At 42.2% G+C, this 23,353-nt stretch overlaps 1 protein-coding gene across 4 annotated transcripts in view; it reads left to right on the top strand.

The window, feature by feature from the left end:
* Positions 1–22,901, top strand: part of ANK3 (ankyrin 3) — a 348,893-nt gene extending 325,992 nt beyond the window's left edge. For all 4 annotated transcript variants that reach the window (XM_062214422.1, XM_062214423.1, XM_062214424.1 and 1 more), the window contains 3 exons: positions 9,457–9,540; positions 11,065–11,156; positions 22,288–22,901. In XM_062214422.1, coding sequence (XP_062070406.1) covers positions 9,457–9,540; positions 11,065–11,133 — 153 coding nt within the window. In that variant the 3' untranslated portion in view covers positions 11,134–11,156; positions 22,288–22,901. The remainder of the gene's footprint in view (positions 1–9,456; positions 9,541–11,064; positions 11,157–22,287) is intronic.
* The last annotated feature ends 452 nt before the right edge of the window (positions 22,902–23,353 follow it).

Raw genomic sequence — 23,353 nt, 5'->3', positions numbered from 1 at the left:
AACGCCCAGTCACTCAGAAGCTAACTGCAGGCTCATTAACTAATCATATCCTTTCCTTTTCCCTTCTGCAGACTATTTTCCTGCTTCTCAGATGGGAAAGTGAGAGGAAGTAAAATTTTAATCCATCTCTTTTTTTTCCACTTGAACTGAAGGTTATTTTAGGATATTATATAAGCCAATGGCTACCATCACCAATAATTAAACTTTGAATGAATTGATGCTTTGCCAGTTTTTAACCTTTTGAGTATTTCTTTAGGCCGTTCTTTGGCTCTTGACAAGTGAAGTTTTGAATACTGATTTCTTTCTTTGACTTGACCTTTTTAAAAACGTGCCCACAAAATATAGGATGATATTCTATCTAGGAAGACTTATTCCGCAAAAGTTTCTTAATCAACAACATGGAAATTCTTAAATTACTATACAAATATAAATAGTAAAGTGTGTGTATATAAACATATGTATCACCTATTGTAATAAAGAGGGTTGAAACGGAGAGCATCAGTAATGGAGGATACTTACCATACAGAAATGGCTTTCAAGATTTCCTACAAATTTCTGCATTCCTTGTTGGTCACCAGCCCTAGTTTAATGCATAAATACTTTATGGCCATAAAAATCCACAGTGAAGATAAAGCTTCTGACCCCAAAATGTTCAGAATTGTGTCTCTTTTGGCTACATCATAGTACAGTGGCAACTAACACGTTCACCTGATTGATGTATGATCTCAGAAAACAGCCCATTTTTATCCCCTAAAAAATCAGGTCAAAAGTCCGGGTGCAGCTCTTACGCGGATGACGGCCTGCTGCTACAAGGTAAAATTCTGTTTTCCACCTACTCCCACGTAGCGACCAGTGAGTCTGAGCAAGGAGTACTGAGCAACTTCTGTTTAGTCTCAGTTTCCAATTTGTAGAGCATTCTAGTTGATAATAATAAAAAATAACATCCTGACCCTGCAGTTCTACCACTGTCTTCTCTCTACCCTTGGCCTTCAGCTTAACAGAGACTCCAAGGAGAAACTGGAAACTACAACAGTGACCAAATGGTCACTTTCCGTGCAAGGGGCTGGTCTCAGATGATCCCCCATAAGTTATGATGGAACTGGCATCGTATCTGTAGGAACCACTGTCTTGCTTTTGAATCTACCCAAGTGTAATCCTTTCCCCTACTTAACATGCCTTGTGTGGATAGCTCAGAGCCAGTTTTTCCTTTTACTTCATCCAACCTCTTAGTACTGGAATGGAAATGAGTGCTTGTTTCGGTTTGTTCATAGAAATTCCTCTTACCTTTTTCGCTGTTCTGAGACATTGCAGGGCTTCCTTTCACAAAACCTAGATCATTCTGAAGGTCTTGAATTTACTGTGCTCTCCTGAAAAAATTTTTAAATAGGGAGCTCAGTTTTCAGGATCTCACACCCTGCAAAGATATTAGCTGCTGTTTCCTCGTTTGGTTTTTCTTTTAAGATTTGTATATCGACAGGCACAGTTACAAAGAGAGAGAGGGAGAGACAGATCTTCCGTCTGCTTGTTCAGTCCCCAAATGGCCATAATAGCCAGGGCTGGGCTGGGCCAGGCTGAAACCAGGAGCCAGGCACTTCATCGGGATCTCCCATGGGGGTACAGGGGTCCAACTAGTTGGGCCATCTTCTGTTTTCCCAGGCACATTTGCAGGGAGCTGGGTCAGAAGGAGAAGCCGCTCATATGGGATCCGGCATCATAGGTAGCAACTTAACCCCACTGCACCACAATGCTGACTCCTGCTATTTCCTTTTAAAATCACATTATTTAGCAGGGTATTTTGCCCAGATGAAATTTCTTACTGAACTAAGGTTTATATTACTACAAAACTTTAAAATACTTCTATATCTTTGGTTAAAAAAAAAAGGCCTAGTTCATTGTTGATTCAATTAACTTTTTTTTTTTTTTTTTTTTTTTTTTTTTTTTTTTTTTTTTTTTGACAGGCAGAGTGGATAGTGAGAGAGAGAGAGAAAGGTCTTCCTTTTTGCCGTTGGTTCACCCTCCAATGGCTGCTGTGGCCAGCGCATCGCGCTGATCCGAAGCCAGGAGCCAGGTGCTTCTCCTGGTCTCCCATGCGGGTGCAGGGCCCAAGGACTTGGGCCATCCTCCACTGCCTTCCCGGGCCATAGCAGAGAGCTGGCTTGGAAAAGGGGCAACCGGGATAGAATCCGGCGCCCCGACCGGGACTAGAACCTGGTGTGCCGACGCTGCTAGGCTTAGGATTAGCCTGTTGAGCCACGGCGCTGGCCTCAATTAACATTTGTAAATCAATTTATCTAGCACTTTTGCCTCCTAAAGCATTTTTCAGTATTTTTACAAATGTTGAGATTCATTTTCCCATAACTTTTTCTTATTTTAAAGATTTATTTATTTACTTGAAAGTCAGAGTTACACAGAGAAAAAAGGAGAGGCAGAGAAAGAGAGAGAGAGGTCTTCCATCTGCTGATTCACTCCCCAACTGGCTGCAACGGCTAGAGCTGTGCTGATCCGAAGCCAGGAGCCAGGAGCTTCCTCCAGGTCTCCCATGTGGGTGCAGGGGCCCAAGGACTTGAGCCATCTTCTACTGCTTTCCCAGGAACATTAGATTTGGGCTAACTAGTAAACTTGGAAACCATTTTCAGAATCCCACCACTAAAGTTTAGGAATAAAACTATTCAGTAAATACTTTTCTCCATGCCATTATAGTAGAAATTAAAGAGTTCACCTTTGAATTATAACCTATTGACCACTTGGTAGTGTTCCCGATTCCTACCCTTATTTTAAAAATATACATATATATTCTTATCTATGAAATGTACTAGTTTATAATTAATTTCATAGCAGTTCTTTAGAAAAAAAACTTCAATCTTCCACATGCTGCTTTTTAATTTATTTAAGTAAACGCTTACTGGTAGCAATTATGCTGATAAAGTTATCAAATTTAACCAAAGATTAGAAATAGCATAGGTCTTTCTAATGATTAGATTAAATGTAGCCCAAACTACAGGGTTTTGTGTTCAAGTTAAAAATAAAATAAAATAAAAAGAGCAGGTTTAAAATGGAAAACTAATTTTTTTTCAAACTCATAATGGCATGTAATTTGATTCCAGAAGTCTATTTTTTAAAAATTCATCATTTAATTACCTTGATCTTTCTTTTTAAAGATTTATTTATTTATTTGAAATAGTTACACAGAGAAAGAGGAGAGGCAGAGAGAGAATCTTCCATTCGATGGTTCACTCCCCAATTGGCCGCAATAACTGGAGCTGCACCGGGTCTCCCATGTGGGTGCAGGGGCCCAAGCACTTGGGCATCTTCTACTGCTCTCCCAGGCCATAGCAGAGAGCTGGATTGGAAGGGGAGCAGCCAGGACTAGAACCGGCGCCCATATGGGATGCCTGCGCTTCAGGCCAGGGAGTTAACCCACTGTACCACAGCACCAGCCCCACCTTGATCTTTTAACCTGCATATATGTTTAGGTATGTGCACACACACAGAGCAATTTTACTTAGAATCCAGCCCAAATATTTTCTCCCACTGCATTTTTTTTTTGTAAGATACTTGATTTTCCTTAGTGGGGAAAAAAATAAAAGAATTATATTTACTTGCTGATTTCCTTCTCTGAACATCTTTTGTTTTAATATGATGGTAAAATTATACTACAAATGCATTTATCAGGACTGGAAAGGCAGTGAGAGCGAGTCGAGCTCAGAGGAAGAACACAGAGTCACTACCCGAATTACTCGCCGGCGACTGATTTTAAAGGTAGCCTGCAGCCAGACCACTGCGGAGTACTGCTGTATTCTCAAAGTCCTTCCAGCATGCTTGGTAGCTGAATGGCTGTGTTTCTTTGCACACTTGAAAGATGATTTAAGAAAAAAGAAAAAAAAAAGCTGTGTTGCATGGTACTGAGGATTCTGTGTAGCCTGATCGACATGTAGCCGTTGTAATTTGATTTGAGAATTCTTGGCACTTCTGTCTCGCTTTCCTTGGAGAAGTGTTGTGAGTGTGAATGAAGATTCTGTCTTGTGAAAGGATAGTTCACATCAAAAGAAACTTTCCCTTGAAGCCTCAGGAACTATAATGAGGTATGAGTTGAAATTAAAAATGAAAGAAAAAAATGGAACAGTTTCTTTCTCGGTCTCTAATTCCTACTACCTAAGCAATGGCTGAGAACTTGATGTGACAGCCTGGCGTGGATGTATGAGATGCAACATAAGCCAAGCAAAAACTTCTGAAATAGATTTTTAACTTTTATTAACATAAAAGCAAGATAGTTATATTTTTAACTAAAGGGAGTCACTTTTACTGGAAAGGAAAAAAAAATCCACCATATTATAGTAGCATTGAAAATACTATGAATAAATATTCTTTATTTTTGCCACCAAGGTCTTGTGAAGCACTGGCTTTATTCATGGTGAAGTCAGTAGAATACTTCTCCAAGCCTGCCACCTGCCAGCATCACTCTTAGACAAATCTTTCTGGACGTTCAAATAATTGAATGCAAGGTAGGGAGCTGTTCTAAGTGCACAGGCTTTTGAATATGCTCCAACTTAAAGCATCTTGGTTGGTAGCTCTAGAGAAAAATGGAAGAGAACGCTCTCTAAAAAACCACCTGCCAATCTCATCCAATCCCCAAGCATTAGGAGAAGCAGCAGAGAGCAGAAAAGTTGGTTTAGGTGTCTCAGATTTCTTAATACTGCTGCTTTGTGCTTTTCCTGAGACTGAAAGAGAGAAGAGAGGAAACTGCCAACCCTGCTTGAGTAGAGTTTGTCCAATACTCTGAAAGCATTAGAGAAGAAAACAAGTCCTTATCTAAGTTTTGAGTGATTCCCCAAATCAACCATGAGCTAAATAGCATGTCCTCAAATAGCATGAATTACTTTTCTCAAAATGCCACGTATATAACCCAAAGTATTGACCATTATCTAGCTATCTATAAAATCCATCAGTCACTTCTCATGTTAAATTAATTAAACCATACATATTCTTGAGTTGTGCTATTCCTGTAATCAACATCTTCAAGAAATGATATTTTAAAGAGAAACTTCTAGAAAAATCACACCAGACATTACTTTGTAACTTGATTTTTATGCTTAACAAGTGACACACTCATGTCGCTTCCAACTCAGCACCACTGCTCTCTAACAGCTGCCTATTCTACTCACAGAAGCCGGCTCTCCTCCAGTTCTTCCAGAACAAATAAAAAGAAGTACCTTTCGCTAGACTAAATCAGGCATTTGGCCTTTCAGCCCAAGGCTTCCTGTCATTGCTGGAAACTATTTGATGGGGCTAGAATGCTGGGAATGCAACCTACTTCATGGAGGCTGTCCAAGCCTGGAGTGAACCAGCACAGTTAGACTGTTTGCCATGGGACTCCCCTTAGCACTTGGTGTCTGAGCACTGAAAACTATTTTGGGGTTGCTCCATCCATCCCACAGCTACTTTAAGTTAGGAAATGTCTCCAGGAGGTGTGCTTAGCATTCCATTGCCACAGCCAGGGCAGATCTGTCTTGCAGGGTGAAAACAGAACTTTAGGATTTTTCTCTTTACTTTTATACATTAGATCCATTCATTTTTATGAAATTTATTTTACATTTAATATTTTCAAATTTCTATGGAGTCAAGTTAACAAATCCTCCCATTTGTCATGAGACTTTAAAATTTTATCGATACTTTCATTTTTTTCTACACAGTTTGATAGTATCACAGTGGTTTCAAATGCTTAGAGCAGTATAAATTATGACCATTCCTGTGAGTTTGTTTATCAGCTTAGCAAATCCAGTGATTGAAAAGGTAAAAACTTTAAATTCATTTACACCCAAACTGTTGTGAAGTTTGGTAAGATGCAAATAACTGCTTTTTTAACTGGAGATAATGCATAGTACAAATGTATTTTCATTTCTATTTTACAATGTTTTTACTGGCTCTCCAGGTAAGAGTTTAAATACGTGTTTTTCCCCAAATCAAGCAGTTCAGAAGTAGATAAAGTTTTATCTACCCATCCTATTTGCCAGAGGTAATGATCTTTCAGATTGTTTTACATATAAATACTAATATATCTAGTATATGCATACACACATCCTCAGCTAGTGGTTTCTTATTAGACTATAAAATGTGTTACACTCTACATATTACTTAGTAGCTTTTTTTTTTTTTTTTTTTTTGACAGGCAGAGTGGACAGTGAGAGAGACAGACAGAGAGAAAGGTCTTCCTTTTGCCGTTGGTTCACCCTCTAATGGCCGCCGCGGTAGCACGCTGCGGCCGGCGCACCGCGCTGTTCCGATGGCAGGAGCCAGGTGCTTCTGCTGGTCTCCCATGGGGTGTAGGGCCCAAGCACTTGGGCCATCCTCCACTGCACTCCCTAGCCACAGCAGAGAGCTGGCCTGGAAGAGGGGCAACCGGGACAGGATCGGTGCCCCGACCGGGACTAGAACCCAGTGTGCCGGCGCCACAAGGTGGAGGATTAGCCTGTTGAGCCACAGCGCCGGCCTACTTAGTAGCTTTTTGCAAAATATATCATGTCCATTCTTTTTTGGAATCCTTAAGTGTTAACTTGTCCCTCGAAGCAAACTGATACATTTCATTTTGATATTCATTCAGCTTACTCAAAAACCCAAGGAAAGAAACATAAAAATTATAAAATTCAATGTTTATAACAGGCATCCAAAAGAGTAGTTAGTCTTCATTAAGGATGCCACCAGAGATGAAAATGCAACCCCAAATGTGCTGTAATTTTCCACTGAAATGGGGGACAGAGGGAGTTGAGTCATTAAGACAGTGGTGGGGAGGGGTTGTTTACTTAAGAACAAAAACTATTTTTGAGAATTCTAGGTACTAAATTAAGATTATTCCACCCTATTAAAGAGAAGCCTCAGAGCTTTCCCTAAGGTGAAACATGGTTTGTAATATATTTTACCAAATTAACAATGGATTAATATTTTCAAAACATTTCATGACTCCTTACCATTTTTCCTATTTATCTAATCAACTTCTATCTAATCAATTCTCCCAATGTAGTGAGTTTCTACATCATCAACTTATTGTGACCTTATGAAAGCAGTTATTGACTATATTTAATGGTCATGTAAGACAATGATATACCTTACCTTTAATATTATATATAAAGTGCTATCAATTTTCAATATGAAACAATGAAAATGCCTACATTCAGAATAGTTCCAAGCAACTGTTGTGGCTTGTTATTTATAAACAGGACTTTACTCTTTCTAAGGCTAATAATCTAAAAAAAAAAAGATTTTATTTACTTATTTGAGATGTAGAATTACAGGAAGACAGAGGGAGAGACAGAAACATCTTTCATCTGCTAGTTCACTCTCCAAATGGCTGCAATGGCTGGAGCTAGGCCGATCAGAAGCCAGGAGCTTCTTTCTGGTCTCCCATTCCAGTACAGGGGTCCAAGCACTTAGACCATCTTCCACTGCTTTCCCAAGCCATAAGCAGAGAGCTGGATCAGAAGAGGAGCAGCCAAGACACAAACCCACGCCTGTGTGAGATGCTGGTGTTGCAGGCAGAAGCTTAGCCTACTATGCCACAGCACCGGCCCCTCATTATTCTTATCCCTACTTCACATTCCTTTCAGAGACTGTCAAAACAACTTAAAAATTAATTCATTCAGAATGTAATCCAATAGAATTCTATTTTGGTGCATTTTCTAGGGATCCTTTAACTTGCTAGCCCTCAAAGAACTGGACATTCCAAAAAAAAAAAAAAAACCACAAATAATTCATTCCTGTTTAAACTATAACAAAAGCTTTCATGACTGTTTTCCTTGAAATTACGTCTTTTTTTTTTTTGGAAAAAAAAATTGTGTTTTTATCCAAATACATGAAGCTAACTAGAGGAAATATAAATTACACACCCATAAAACACCATTGTAGGTTTATATGCATTTAAACATGAGACTCCTACCTTTTTTCCAATTTCCTTCCCTCTTTTGACTACTTGAAAATTAGTCATAAGATTACAAATGAACTAAACATGAGCAGCAAGAAGCCATTTTGTTTTATTTTCTTCCCAGCTATCCACAGAGAGGTAAAGTGAATCACAGGTCCCAACCCCTGCTGTGACCTATCTACCCACAATCTGTAACAACACAAAGTCACTTTGCCATCAGAACAAAAAACAAAAACAAAAAAGACAATTTTGTTAGCAAAACTATATGATATTTTAGTCTTCATTCTGGAACCACATTTCTACCAGTTGTGACGTGGGACAGACACAGAATTTTCTCACCATTGGTCAGCATTCAGAAATTACCAAAGCCACTATTTTTTTTAATGTCTATCCTACTGAAAAAATTGGAATTCCGGCTGTCTCAGGAATGCAATTGTCTTTATGATCTGCTGTTTTTCTCTAGAGGGGAAAAATCACATCTGCACACTGCACTGTAGCTTAATCTATTTCCCCTTTTCAACAAGAAGTTTGATTGACAGCCCAGTAGGCTCGAATATGAATCGACCCTTGCAATGTTTATCCTTCTTCGCCACAGCCATGAGGGGCACACATCTGAAGCTGAGTGCCAGGAAGGAAGGGGAGGCAGTGCCGATGCAGCCCGGTTTTGCTGGCTTGGTGGTGCATCTTCACAGAGCTAGCAGACATTGAGAAGTCCAGCTAAGTCCTTCAAGTCGCAGTAGGAAAAGGGAGCTGCCCAGAGAGCTAAGAATCTATCCCAGTTTTGAGGCTCACCAGATGAAGACTTTGACAGCTTTCCCCTTCTAAATCAGATCAGTTACTAAATCAAAGGTCAAATCTGCATGTCTTGGGTATTTACCTCTGTGGAAAGGGCTATGGCAATGGAGATAATCAGACTAGATGGCGCCCCTTCAGTTCAAGGTAGCACCTCTTCAACTGTCCACACTTCAGACAGTTACTCTCACTTATTTTCAGACTTGAAACATTTAGTCTAATTAAAAAAAATCCTCTGTACTCTGAACTTTTCTCCTCCAGAAAAAAAAAGTGTGTATTCACTTTGGTAAATGAATGTTTAAATGAAACAGGAGTGGTATTTACTATGCCCCAACTAAGGTACATGCTTAACTCCAGTGCAGTCAAGCTCAGTGCACAATGTAGAGATTTGACAGGACTGATGAAGAATCTTCTACCCCGTGGCATGATCTAATCAGAGCCTTCCATCAGTGGTTAAAGTGAAACCTCTGGACTTATGTGTGTGTAACTGCATACTATAATTACATGCTTCCAAATTCTTCTTCCTTGGAATTTGTTGCTAACCATCATTCTTACAAATCCTTGAGGTTTAATGCTTGGATGTCATTGACTACTACCCAGCCTGTAGAGTCAGGCTTTCTCCCTTGCATGGAAATAGCAGGTAGAATGTACAACTTCCTATTCTGGAACTCCAGAGCATGTGTGTGCGGTATTGGGTAGTGTGGCCATCCCTCCAGCTAGTGTGTTGCTAATCTCTGTGCCACCTCCTTTAGGGAGAGGAAGCCAAAAACATTCCTGGTGAATCTGTCACAGAAGAACAATTCACTGATGAAGAAGGCAACCTCATCACCAGAAAAGTAATCACCTTTGAGAGTTTGCTTCTCTTGAATTTGGGGGTTGCGGTATTAAAAAAATGGTGCTATTTGTGTGCTAGAGTGTCACTGCTGGACACAGAAAAACCTCGACTTGTCCCCATTGCCTCCTACAGATCACTCGGAAAGTAATAAGGAGAATTGTTGTCCCACCAGAGAGGAAACGTGATGATGTGGTAATGGAGAGAGAATGCCAAGGACAAGGAGGAGAAAAGCTTGTGCACTCTCTAGAAAATGCTAGCAGGCTGGCATCTGCCGTGTGGCAGCTTGAAGCGTTTGCTGCTTTTGCCATTGTATGCATTTGCTCAGGGTCAAAGGGAAAGACTTTTGCTGCTAACGTTCTTTCATGTTATGTATATTTTATATAACAATACTAGAAGAGTGTTCTGCAGAGGTTTCATGTAAGTTCCTTTATTGGGGATCGAACGCGCCAGAGAGAAAAGGTAAAATTCTTCACCACGCCGACCCCTTGGAAGTGCCCCAGCACTGCCCAGAGCTCTGTCTTCACTTGAGCACCTGCCTGGAACATGGATGGAGAACGTTGCATATGCATGGGGTTTAAATGTTGGGATGTCCAAGAGTTCAATTCCGAGTCCTTAGATCAGATGTCTGCATTTTTCCCTTTCGGGCATATTCTGTGTGAAAATCCAGTGCGCCAGTTCAAGAAAACATAAGACTGAACGGAGTCACTCACCAAAGGAATGCCCGTCTCACATCTCTGCTCCTATTTCATTTCTGTTTCTCAGAGTGTCACCTTTTTGATTTTTTTTTTAAGTAGAAACTTCAAGAGGCTTGTTTATGTAAGAAAAAAAGTGAACTGAAAATTTCTCAGGAGGACTAAATCAGAAAGTTGGACAGGCTTCTCTGTTTGCTCTTACATTTGGGGTAAAACAGTATTTGTACATGAGCGTCGCCCCCCCACCCCAGGAGTGTGTTCCTGGTGCTCAGTGAAGAGAAGTGTTGTTTTGTGAAGAAATTACTGCCTCCTTGGTCTGGGAGTGAGAGGAAGGCGTTGGCAAATTCCACAAGCCTTTGATTTTTAAAAGCTTCTCTGATCAACATCATTTCTATGGTGTCTCGTTCTTGATTCATACTTGACTGCGAAATTTCAGTCTCATGACAGCAGATTAAATATTTGCTGGTTTAAACAGGCATAAAATTGACTTCACTGGGGTTAGGGGGTCTTGAGCTTGAGTGATGATTTCTTCCAGCTTGCTCTAGCAAATGGACAGGCTGCTCAATTTCTTTAAAAAAATGACTAACCGGCTGAGTTACTGTGAAGCAATTATGTTGAATTCATTTTGACAGTGCTCTTGAGCTTGCCTTCATAATGCTACGCTGTGTGGTTAAACCAAAGAGTGGATCTATCTTTGGACGTGAAGTGACCAAGTGCTGTAAACTGTTTCGCTTATCCCTAATCCAGCCTCCAGGGACCAGAGAGTGGGCGCGACTTTCTAACTACATGTTTTTTGCCATGAAATCTTAATGTGTGTCTGCTTCCTTTTGAAGCAGGGAGAAGCTTATAAAGTGAAGGCAAAGAAAGAAGTCCGACCCGTGGAAAAGAAGAGCTACTCGTAAGAGTGAGCGGTTGGTCAAGGGCGGTAAGTGCGCGTACCAACAGCAGTGGGCGTTGGATTCCTGGGAAACGTCTACATTTCACTGCTTAAGTGATTCAGGTCTTCCCTTCCTCTTTTTCACTCAGTGACTCTTTTGAAAATACAGCATGCAGTCCTTCAAGCTTTTTATGTTTATGTATGCATATATATATTTATATATGCAAGTGCTAAATCTTGCCGCTAGTTCACAGTCCATAAACTTGCTCCTCACAGATTAGGCAGGAATTTAAATGTAAATGATGTTTGCAGAAGCAAATGTAAATAGGAATTTTTTTTTTCAATCTCCTCTTCCCCATGAATGAAGGCTCACTCTGAAATGCAGTAGCCTTATACAATCCCTTGGGAAGACTATTTGGCAATAAAGGATTCTTACAAATCTACTGAGCTGTATTAATCCAACCTTTTGCCATTTTTAGCCACGAGCACCTGTGAGTATAATTTTGGTTGAAATTTAGTGGCTGCAAAGTCTAAGTGAAATGATTGAAACCCCCATTTACTACTTTGGATATTTTATATAAACCAAAGCACAAAATAAGCACTATGTGTTTCAAAAATTAACATCTGGCAAGTGAGCTTTATTTAAACTTGTATGGACTTTTCTTTGTAAGTCGCACTTCTCCTTTGAACACTGATTTCTGTGTAACTACAGCTAGAAAGGTCAGTTAGGGTGAAAACCCCGATTTTTGCAAAGTCCTTCATCGGTCTGCCAGTTCAACCAAAATCATTTCTCTGGTGCTTTTCACGTATGGTCCCTGTAGCTCCACTGCTCAAACTCAAGTGCAAATGGGTTCTAGTTTTCACTTGTACACATCTGTTGCTCCCTGCTTATCAAAATCCTGGTGGGTGGAGTGCTAAGGTTAGGACCCAGAGATTATCTAGTGCTGTTGCCCCTGATTTTGTATGTCAGGTCACTTAGTCCAGGTGAGTTCTTAATTCCCCTCCCTAACCCCATCATTTGCTTCTTCCCTCGCAGATTTACCTCACTTCCTCTCCATGAGGCTTTCTCTTAGGCACTGAGCAGTCACTGGTCAGCACTCACATGACCCTGCCCCTCAAAGAAATTAAGTTTGAGAGATTTGGCCGGTGCCACGGCTCACTTGGCTAATCCTCCGCCTGTGGCACCAGCACCCCAGGTTCTAGTCCTGGTTGCTCCTCTTCCAGTCCTACTCTCTGCTGTGGCCTGGGAAGGCAGTGGAAGAAGGCCTGAGTGCTTGGGTCCCTGCACCCGCATGAGAGACCGGGAGGAAGCATCTGGCTCCTGGCTTCGGATCGGTGCAGTGCACTGGCTTTAGCGGCCATTTGGGGAGTGAACCAATGGAAGGAAGACCTTTCTCTCTCTCTCTCTCTCACTGTCTATAACTCTGCCTGTCAAATAATATAATAATTTAAAAATAAAAAGATAATAATTTGAGAGATTTAACACTAGCCAAGCCTAACTAGCCAATCACAGCAATATTTAATGGCACTGAGAAAAAAAAAAATAGTTGCTGTACATACTCCAACAATTGTTTTATGTATGTGTTTCATTTAACTCTCAGTCCGTCCCTCTTGGAGTGGTTCCCCCTGCTGTCCCCACTTAACAGATAAGGAGCAGGCCCAAAGTGGTTAAGGAAATGGCTTGAGACACAAGTGTGAAAGTGGCAGGCACAGGCAAGCTGCCCCAGAGGCCACATTTTCTGCCTTGTGTACTGGATGCAGTGAAGGCTTCCTTGAGAAGGTGGTGTCTGAGCCGAGTCTTACAGAATGAAGAGGAGCCAGCCATTTCTGTAAGGATTCTGGTCTTCACCGTGACACCACTGGGAAGTGACTGACGCTTTCTAGACAAGGGTGCGGTAGGATCTAACTCGTGCCCTGCACCACTCTCTCCAGCTCACGGTAGAGAGTGATTGGATGGATGAGCAGAAAACCTGCTAGAAGACTCTTGTGAGCTTTGGCAGTGAGGATAGCTGAATCAGGAGATACTGACACAACTGGCTTTTTATTGGATCAAAAGAGTGAATGATGAGAAAATTCATGATGACATCAGTATAGCATTATCTAGAAAGAACCCACCCATGATGCATGTCCTACTGAGCTTGGTGAAAGACATACACACAGCAGATTCATCAAATACTAAGCATGAGTTGACGGTCTTGAATGCATCTATTTAAGGGACTCTAAATGATACATGAACTGTAAGTCAAAGAACTGAGCTTCAGTATGCCCTGAAATGTCTAGCGATTTATTCAATCATACACTCTGACTTCAAGCGGAGAGAACCAGAAAAGTCACCCGTACCTGCTGAGCCATTTTTCTGCAGTCACATATATCTTGAATAAATGACACCAAAAGCTACATGACAGTGTTCCACTTGCAGGGCCCTCTAGAATGTGCTAATGTAGACATGACTTGGTCACTAACTCTAACTCTACCAGAGGCTTTAAAATGATATCCAATAAAGAAACTGTCTGGCTCATGTGCTCTGCCACTCTGAAGGGACAGAAATTCAGGTAATTTAATTCCTATGCATGTGAAAGTCATTTCAACATAAAGCAAACTTAATGTTTCAGAAGGAAAACACAGTGATTTGACAGCAAGCCTGATTTTATTTCCCAAGGTAGTATTTGCCTCCCATAAGTGAACTTAGGAAATTGGTCCCAGAATACTGCCTGGAGTGCCAGGACATTGAATGTGTGCTTTGGAAAAAACAATTTGCAAATATACTGAGAGTTTTTATGATCTTGATGGCTGCCTCTTTTTTTTTTTTTTAATATTACAAAACAACTACGCAAGTGAAATGCTGCCAGATTTCACAGTCTCAGATGGTTCCATCAGGATGTTTACTACCCATTGTAAGACCAGTTCAATTTTGAGCTATGTGAACCCTGCACCTGCTTTTCTTTGACTCACAGCCATACTGATTTTAAGGGGAAAGCTAAGGACTTTACAGATTTGTGCACAGTATGCAGGAATTTACAGTTTGAAAAGTATTTTTACATTTTTGTCTTATTTCCTCTTTCAAGCAAATGTTAGATAGGTTAGGCCAGTTTTGCATGCAACCTTCTACAGATGGGATACTCAGGCTCACGGGGGCCAGAGATGTGTCTGCTGCTACATGGTTCATGATTGCTAGAGCTAGAACTGGAACTCAAGATTACTGCTACTCAGCCTAGTGCTTTCTAATACACCAAACCATCTCTCGAGAATTATTAATGAACAAGTCATTTTTCAATCAAATGATTTCTGTATGCTAGGCACTAGGTAAAATCACTACATATATTACCTCATATAATCCCCCAAAAGATACAATATTATAAATATTACTATACCTTTTTTAGAAAACTGAGGTTTACAAAGTCCTATAGCTAGGGGACAAAAGAATGAAATTTAAACTCTTATAGAACCTAAGCTCTTAATTTATTCATATTAACACCATTTGACAAGTATTAGAGACCCAAAAGCAAATTTTTAGTCAAATAAATGGACAACTGCAACCTATATAAATTTCTTCATATTTTACACAGTGAAACACGAAGTTTTTTTTTTTTCATTTTTTTAAACTTAATTTTAAAAGTTTGTTTTTAAAAGAGAGAGAGAGCTTGCACTATCTTCCATGCACTGATCCATCTCTCAAATGGCTGGAGCTAGGGTGAGCTGAAGCCAGGAGCCGGGAGCTCATTCCAGGTCTGCCATAGACATGGCAGGGACTCAGTTTCTTGAGCCTTCATGGCTGCCTCCTGGGGTCAGCAAGAAGCTGGAGCCAGAGGAGATGTACCCAGGCCCTCAGATGTGGGCTCTGGACATTCTAACCAGTGTCTTAATTGGTAGGACAGGCACATGTCCCTTTTTTTACTTCGTATTTAGGCTATCAATAATCTCGGGATTTTTATTTGAAATACCTCTGGAGGGCTGATTAGAGAGGTCATGGCAAGAGAAGATCCCCACACAAAGGCTATTACAAAGACTTCTATTTACAACTAGCTGTATTGCAAACCACCTTTGGGAAAATGCTCTGGCTCTCACAGCCAAATGGAAGCCAAGGGTGACCAGAGTGCCTGCCAGGGCAGAATTTTATCCCAGGCTGAAAAATTGGCACATTTCATTCATTCCTTCAAAAGACATCCAACCACCTGCCTAGCTTGCAGTGGAGGAACTAGATAGACAGAATGGCGAAGATCACTTCAATCTGTGGCCCCAGCCTTTCTGGATGCCCCAGTTCAACAGGGGAAAGAGATGGGACAAACAGGAGGAGCTTCCACAGAAAGTACATGGAGATTTTGCATTATCTTTTAATTCCATTTTCCATGGTCATTTTGAAGCCCCTCCTATTGTTTAAGCACTAAAAATCCAGCTTCTAATTTGAGACACAGGGCTAGGGAAAGTGTGAAGTCATGACACTGAGGACCTCATAGGTGGCACCAACCAGGAAAAGAATGGAGCAGAGGACCCCCTCCCCCCCACAAAGAGCATGGCGCAAAGGCGGCCCTGGAAACAGGGAGAGGCCTTCCATATTGGAGGAAATATACGATGTGTGCACCAGAGCCTAGGCAGTTCATGGTGGGGGAGGCAGACCCAATTTGGAGTGAGAAATGCACCTTTACTTAGGCTGAAATGTAGATCCTTCCACTGGACCTGGGGCCCTAAGAGGAATCGGAAGACTTGGAAGGATTTTAAACAAGGGTCTACCCTGATCCATGCAGCTTTTTCCTTTTTTTAAGAGTACTTAGGTAGAAAATGAATAGAGAGACAAGAATAAAATGAAGGTGACCAGTTAGGACGTTATGCTGTAGTCCAACCAAGCCATAATGATGGTCTGGGCTCAAGTCTGGACCATCGTTCCAGGAAGATGGACAGCATGTGATAGATTAGTTTGGGGAAGGGTAGAGAAGAAAGGTTCAGTCAAGAATGATGCCCAGGCCTCTGATGAAAGCAACTAGGTGGTAGGAAAAGGAGCAGAAGTGTATGAGGAATGGGTTTTAAGGAGAGTTTCAGGCCTTAGGCTTGGACTTGAGCTTGAAGTGTTTATGAGATAGCCAAGGATTTGTTAGATAAACAAGTCCTGCACCTCTGAGGAAAGGCTGGAGCTAAACACAGAAAAACTGGGAGTCAGCACTTAGAGTTGGGTCCAAAATACTGCAGAGTAGATGAGATTGCCCAGGGGGAAAGCTCAAGCGAGCAGAACAGGAGCTTGAGGGTAACAGCAAAGAGCAGTGGTCACAAGGTCGCCTCCTTCCTCGAGAGCTCCCGCCATACCCCTCCTTTGTTTCTTAGTGTAAACTCTAAGCCATGTTACATTCCCCTGGCCCAGTCTAAAATTGCCTAGCTATTCATTCTAGGTCATATAGCATAGTTATTTAGTTTTATTTCAAAATATGTTTATCAATGCCATTTAGTAGTGGATAAAAGAAACGTTTCAATAATAGAATGCACATAAATTAGCTAGCTTTTGTGACTGGGTGCACATGTACATATAGAACCCTTCTGTTTATTACTGCATGTAAAAATTAATGACAAGACACATGGAGGAAGGAATATAATGTGTAAGACATCGTTCTGTCATTCGAGGGAACTCTTGTCTAACTTTATAATCTCATCTAAGAGGCCAACATAAATAACAAATCAAAATATTTAACTGTCTTTAAAGATATAAACAAAATGCTAGAGTGATCCACTGGAACATATAATTAATTCCAACAGAGAAAACTTGAGAAACTTCTTGGGAGTGAATATTCCAACTGGCTCGCTATTTATTTATTTATTTATTTTTGACAGGCAGAGTTAAACAGTGAGAGAGGGAGACAGAGAGAAAGGTTTTCCTTTTTCCATTGCTTCACCCTCAAGTGGCTGCTATGGCCGGTGCGTTGCAGCCGGCACGCTGCGCTGATCCTAAGCCAGGAGCCAGGAGCTTCTCCTGGTCTCGGGTTCAGGGCCCAAGCACTTGGGCCATCCTCCACTGCACTCCCTGGCCACAGCAGAGAGCTGGACTGGAAGAGGAGCAACCGGGACACAATCCGGTGCCCCAGCTGTGACTAGTACCTGGGGTGCTGGCGCCGCAGGCGGAGGATTAGCCTAGTGAGCATGGCGCCAGCCCCAACTGGCTCTTAAGGAGCTGTATTGAAACAGGGCAGTGTAGAAGATGGGGGCTGGGCCTTTATACTGGAGACAGGGACTCCATCACTTGAGCCATCACTGCTGCCTGTCAGCATCTGCATTAGCAGGAAGCTGAATCGGGAGCCAGGCTGGGCACGGCACCCAGGTATTCCAATATAGGGCAGAGGCATCTGAGTTGGCATCTTACTCATTAAGCTAAATGCCCACCCAAGGAGATGGCATTTGAAACAAACTTCAAGTGAAGAGTGGAGTTAGATACGGGTGACTAAGGAAGGGAATTAGCAGGTGGATACAGATTCGTGAGCAAAGAAAAATAATGGGAAGCAGTGCAGCCAACAGCTGTCCAGATCCTCAGAGTGAGGGCTGTGGACCCACAGAAGTGACATCCCTGAGAGGCTGAGAGAAATACGGGGCGTGAGGACTGAGCCCTCATCTGCTGGATCAGAATCCCAGGTGATACATAAGCACATTAAACTTCACAGTGCACCAGCAGATGCCCCTGGCTCTCAACCTTGGTCGGACACTACAATATAGAATTTTTAAAAATTTTTACCCTGGGTCCCATTCCAAGAAATCTGCATAAACCCCTATGGATGTGTCCTGGACTCCTGGGTCATTTTAAGTCTTCCCAGATCATCCTAATGTGCAGCTAAGTTTAAGACCCACCAGAGCGCAAAACAGCTTTTCGGTGAAGAGTAGTGGGAGTGAAGTGTAAAAATGTTCTCCAGGCCGGCGCTGTGGCTCACTAGGCTAATCCTCCGCCTTGCGGCGCTGGCACACCGGGTTCTAGTCCCGGTCGGGGCACCGATCCTGTCCCGGTTGCCCCTCTTCCAGGCCAGCTCTCTGCTGTGGCCAGGGAAGGCAGTGGAGGATGGCCCAAGTCCTTGGGCCCTGCACCCCATGGGAGACCAGGAGAAGCACCTGGCTCCTGCCATCGGATCAGCACGGTGTGCCGGCCGCAGCGCGCCTACCGCGGCGGCCATTGGAGGGTGAACCAACGGAAAAGGAAGACCTTTCTCTCTGTCTCTCTCTCACTGTCCACTCTGCCTGTCAAAAATAAAAAAAAATAAATTAAAAAAGAAAATGTTCTCCACGCTAGACCACACAGAGCTTCAGATGCCAAGCTAAAAATGGGAGATGTTTCTTAACCTACACATTAAGAGCTAAAAAACCACAGGTATGTCCAAGGGCTTGGAAGGGACAGGTCAATTGTGTAGCTAAGTGTACTCCTGATTGGAAGACATGATACAACAAGTACAATATTAATCTGCAAAATTACCACCATGAAAACCCATTGAAGTGGTCTTTTCCTCTATTTTAAAATTTCTTTAATAATTTTCTTAATAGTTAAAAAATTAACAGGAAAATGGCAGAAAGCAATGATTGTCTTCTAAGCTAGTTTCTCCTACCTTGGCTTTGGAAGGCATACAAAACCCAAGAATTCCGAAATGCAAATCTGTCCATCTCAGATTCATTATCTAAGCCCTGGAAGAGTTTAGATTCAAAATTCTCTTTCTGAAATGTTCCTGCCCTCATACCTGCCCATTAGAGGGCGCCCTCATCACGGTTTATACACAGTGCAGCTCTTTTATGCAGGGCACAAAAAAAGTGCAGTATTTAATACAAAGTCTGGTTCGGTGTAGGACCTCCCTGCACCCCGTAAGGCTGAGATCAACACTGCACTACCAAGTTTTATAAGGGGAACTAACTCCCACTTTTCAAACACACTCACTCAAAAACACAGGGACATAATTCATAGCATTTTTTTTTAAGTTACAGAAATGTATCTACTATTTCTAGATAATGTTTGCTTATGCTGTTACAAAATTCACCTAGGAAGTTGGATTGGTCTTTAGTAGAGAAGAACAAAAAAAATTAAACTAGGTTGTGAATTCCCCATCTGTAAATTTACTAAACATGATCAAACTCTGTTTCTAATAAATGGAATAAATTATATGTCACACAGTAAAACAGTAGGGGGAAAAGTTTAGAGAAACTTCTGAGGAGCCCCCTAATAAACAAGGGGGTGTGTACTGTGGTAACATTATCATGGGAACATCGGAGAAGCCTGGTGCCTACGAGGTTAGGATGAAGGGGTAAAAACAGAGGCGTGAGAATCCTGATCTTACTCTGCTTTGCCTGTCCTCTGGACATGATCTGCCCAAATGAGTCACTTTCCTTCCTGGGACCGATGGGAGCCATGGGGGAGGGAGGTGCTGAAACCACCCAGAGGGAATTGATACTTTGATTTTCTTGGCTCCAAGCGTTAGTGATCTGGGATCTGAAGGTCAATAGCACTTTTAAATTAAAAAAAAGCAAGTCTCGGACTCTATAAGGCAGACAGGAAATGCGGCACTGACATGTTGCACAGGCCAGAGTGTCTCGGGGGATCCTTACGCAGACAGAGAAATGTGTCCAGGATAACCCCAACAACCGCAGGTGACCGGGAACACTCTAGGTCCCCAAGTGAAGCTTAATTCTCAGGTTCTTCTAGGTTTGCAGAAATGCGTTGTTGCTTGTCATGAGTGGACAAAATTATTCCTAAAGGACAGCATGCCTCAGGATTTCTAGAGCGGCTGTGTCTTATTCTCAGACAGGCATTCAGTTCCATCAGCTCTTCACGGTGACTGGGAAAGCAGGACTCCACATAAGAGAAACTATGTTCCGTGGAGAAGGAATTCACACAAGAACAATACTGAACAAAAGTTTGAAAACCTTTGCTAAAGAATGTTGATTTATTTTGACATATTCAGCCTGGCCATCAGACACTGATGCTTTATATAGGAACTATCCAGTAAGATAAGACATTCTCAGTAAAACCTCCATTAAAAAAAAAAAAAAAGCTAAATTATCCCATCATGACTGACGTGGACAGGAGAAGAAAGCTGTTCTTTGCAGTGCTAAAAGTTTTTAATAAAAACACTTTTAAATTATTTTATTGATGATGGAGGAAACACAGACCAGAGAGAGCTCCCATTCACTGGTGCACTCCCCAGATGTCTGCAACTGCTGGGGCTCAGCTGGGCCAGGCCGAGGCCAGGAATTGCTTACCACAATCCAGGTCTCCCACGTGGCTGTCAGGAACCCAACTCCTATCACCATCACCTCCCAAGGTGCACAGTGACAGGAAGCTGGAGTGAGGAACCAGAGCCAGAGATGAAACCCAGGCGCTCTGAGAAGGGATGCAGGCATCTCATCTGCTATGCGGAACGATGGCCCCACAAGCTAGTCATTGATTTTAAATTACATATTGAGAAGCCGTGTCACAGAAATTAAGTAATGGCGCTGTTCTCCCTTTTGCAGCGATTAGCTGGATTTTTGCAGTTGCATGGGGTGGGGTCAGGGACTTACATAAAACGTTCAGAAACAACTGAGATGCCCTACGAGGTTGGGGAGGGGACCTCTGGTCCACCGGATAAGGCCCAGGAAAGCATCTGATCTGGCCCTGCCAAGGCAACTGCAGGCAGGACTCAAAGTCCAGTGCATCTATAGCAGGCTAATTTTGAAGTTGGTAAATTTGCATGGCCTGCAATTGTTGCTATAAATATGCAGATGGTCCTTCCTCAGCCCTGCGCTGACTCCGTATCCCTGGCCTTTTGGGCCCATGTTGGTCATCAATATCAAAATGCAGGGCATCTGGGCCGCCTCAGATCACCTGTACCAGCCACCTCACTTATAAATGCTACGATTGAAGCCCAAGCAGCTGTAGTTGGCTCTCTGAAGAGCTGAGTGATCCTAGCTTCAGACACAACCAAAAGGTCCCTCTGACTCCATCTCCAAAACCACAAATATAGTAAGCAAGGCTCTGTTTGAGTCACAGGGTCACCCAGATACGGTCTTTTGTTTGTTTGTTTTAAAGATTTAGTTATTCAAGTCAGAGTTACACAGAGAGAGAGAGAGAGGGAGAGAGGTCTTCCATCCACTGGTTCACTCCCCACTTGGCCATAACAGCCAGAGCTGCGCCGATCAGGAGCCAGGAGCTACTTCCAGGTCTCCCACGTGGTTGCAGGGGCCCAAGCACTTGGGCCATCTTCTACTGCTTTCCCAGGCCACAGCAGAGAGCTGGATTGGAAGTAGAGCAGCTGAATCTCGAACTGGTGCCCATATGGGATGCTGGCACCCCAGGCAGTGGCTTTACCCACTACGCCACAGCACCAGCCCCGTAAGGTCTTCTAATTGATTTCTGGTACGTTGTAGGGCCTTGTCTTCTGAGGCATCTAACTAGTAGCTTCTGTAAAAGCATCGTGTTAAACTACCCCACTCCAAAGTGGTAGGCCCCCATTCCCTTGGACTTTTCTGCTGTCAAGGAACTCTTAGCCAAGTTCTTTCTAAAACAAAAACGGGTGGGTGGGGCCGGCGCTGTGGCGCAGCGGGTTAAAGCCTTGGCCTGAAGCGCCGGCATCCCTTATGGGCGCCGGTTCAAGATCTGGCTGCTCCACTTCCAATCCAGCTCTCTACCTTGGTCTGGGAAAGCAGTGGAAGATGGCCCAAGACCTTGGGCCCCTGCACCCACATGGGAGACCTGGAGGAAGCTTCTGGTTCCTGGCTTTGGATTGACACAGCTCCAGCTGTTGCAGCCATCTGGGGAGTGAACCAGCAGGTGGAAGACCTCTCTCTGCAACTCTGCCTTTCAAATAAAATAAATAAATCTTAAAAAAAAAAAAAATGGGTGTTACAGTACCTCAAGTTAAGCTGCAGGTCCGGACACCCATATCTCATATGATTAGGCCGGCCTGAGTCGAGGCTCCTCAGCTTCCAATCCAGCTTCCTGCTAATGCGCCCAGGGGGGCAGCAGGTGATAACTCCAGTGCTTGTGCCCCTGCCATGTCTGTGGGAGACTTGGGCTCCTGATTTTGGACTGGTCCAGCCCTGGCTATTGCAGGCATTTGTGGAGTAAACTAGCAAATGGATGATTTCTCTCTGCCTTTCAAGTAGATGAAAATAAAGCAGCATTTACCAAAAAAAAAAAAAAAAAAAAAAAAAAAAAAAAAAAAAACTAAACTCACTGCCTTTTGTCTTTTTGCAGAATCATGTGTTTTACTGCCAGTATTGAGAAATTTGTGGAAGAAATATCAGCAGGAAAGGAAAATCCGGAGAAGACTACATGTGTTTGCTGCTTCCACCATTAAAATGGCATGATTTTTTTTTACGCAAAAAGAAAAAAAAAGAAAAAGAAAACCACTCACGTTTTAATTTAGCATGAGCCAATTTACAGAGCATGGAAACTCACTTTCATTTCCAGGATTGGCACGTGTGCAATTAGCAATGCAGTTGTATATACAAGAAGCCATGCTGTTAACAGTTTATCTCGAGTCATTTGGTGTCATTTACAAGAGGAAGAAACTCCTGCCTCCAGAAGGGACAGAAGGAGACGGAATGATCAAGTGACAGAGAAACACTAAAATTACTAAATCCACAACAGCTCGCCTTATTTTTCTTGGACCCAAACTGTCAGGGTATAAACACTATTTCTTTTTTAAAACATGGATCATTTTGCTGTAAATACTAACACTGTATAAATCCTAACAGAAGAATAGAATAAATGCTGATAAGGCACTGCCTCTTAGAACACAAACCAGAATATCGCAAATGCATTTAACCTAACAGGGGTCTCAAGAGACTTCACCCTAGAAGAGGAGGGAGGGGATCTGGGTGGGGGGGCTCTTCACTGATTCTTGTATATTAGCAATTATAATGTTTGTATATGCAAAACTGCTAGCTTGATTTTAAAAAAAAAAACAAACTTTAAAATCTGCTGCAAATTTAAATAATTCCCAAAATGAGGAATTCTGTAGTTCTGTGAAAAAATTTTTTCTTCAGAATACTAATATTTTGATGCATGTGTATCACCTTATTTTGATTAAACCTTTTCCAATTTTGCAAACACTACAGTATACTGCAACACAGAAGATTTTATCTGGAAACACAAAGCCCTTCATCTAATATTTGTTGCTATTGCCAATTTTTCAATGAAATGACCTAAAAACTACAACAAAAAAAAAATTAACCTATATGGTAGTTGCTTTAGGGGGTGGGGGGATGCTAACTGTTAGTGCTTACAAGGGGGTAATGCTTGCCGCTGTAGGGGTGGA

This window comes from Lepus europaeus, chromosome 17 (assembly GCF_033115175.1).
Source record: "Lepus europaeus isolate LE1 chromosome 17, mLepTim1.pri, whole genome shotgun sequence".
Lineage (NCBI taxonomy): Eukaryota > Metazoa > Chordata > Mammalia > Lagomorpha > Leporidae > Lepus > Lepus europaeus.
The sequence above is the reverse complement of the archived record's forward strand: the minus strand, read 5'-3'. Positions and strand labels throughout refer to the sequence as shown.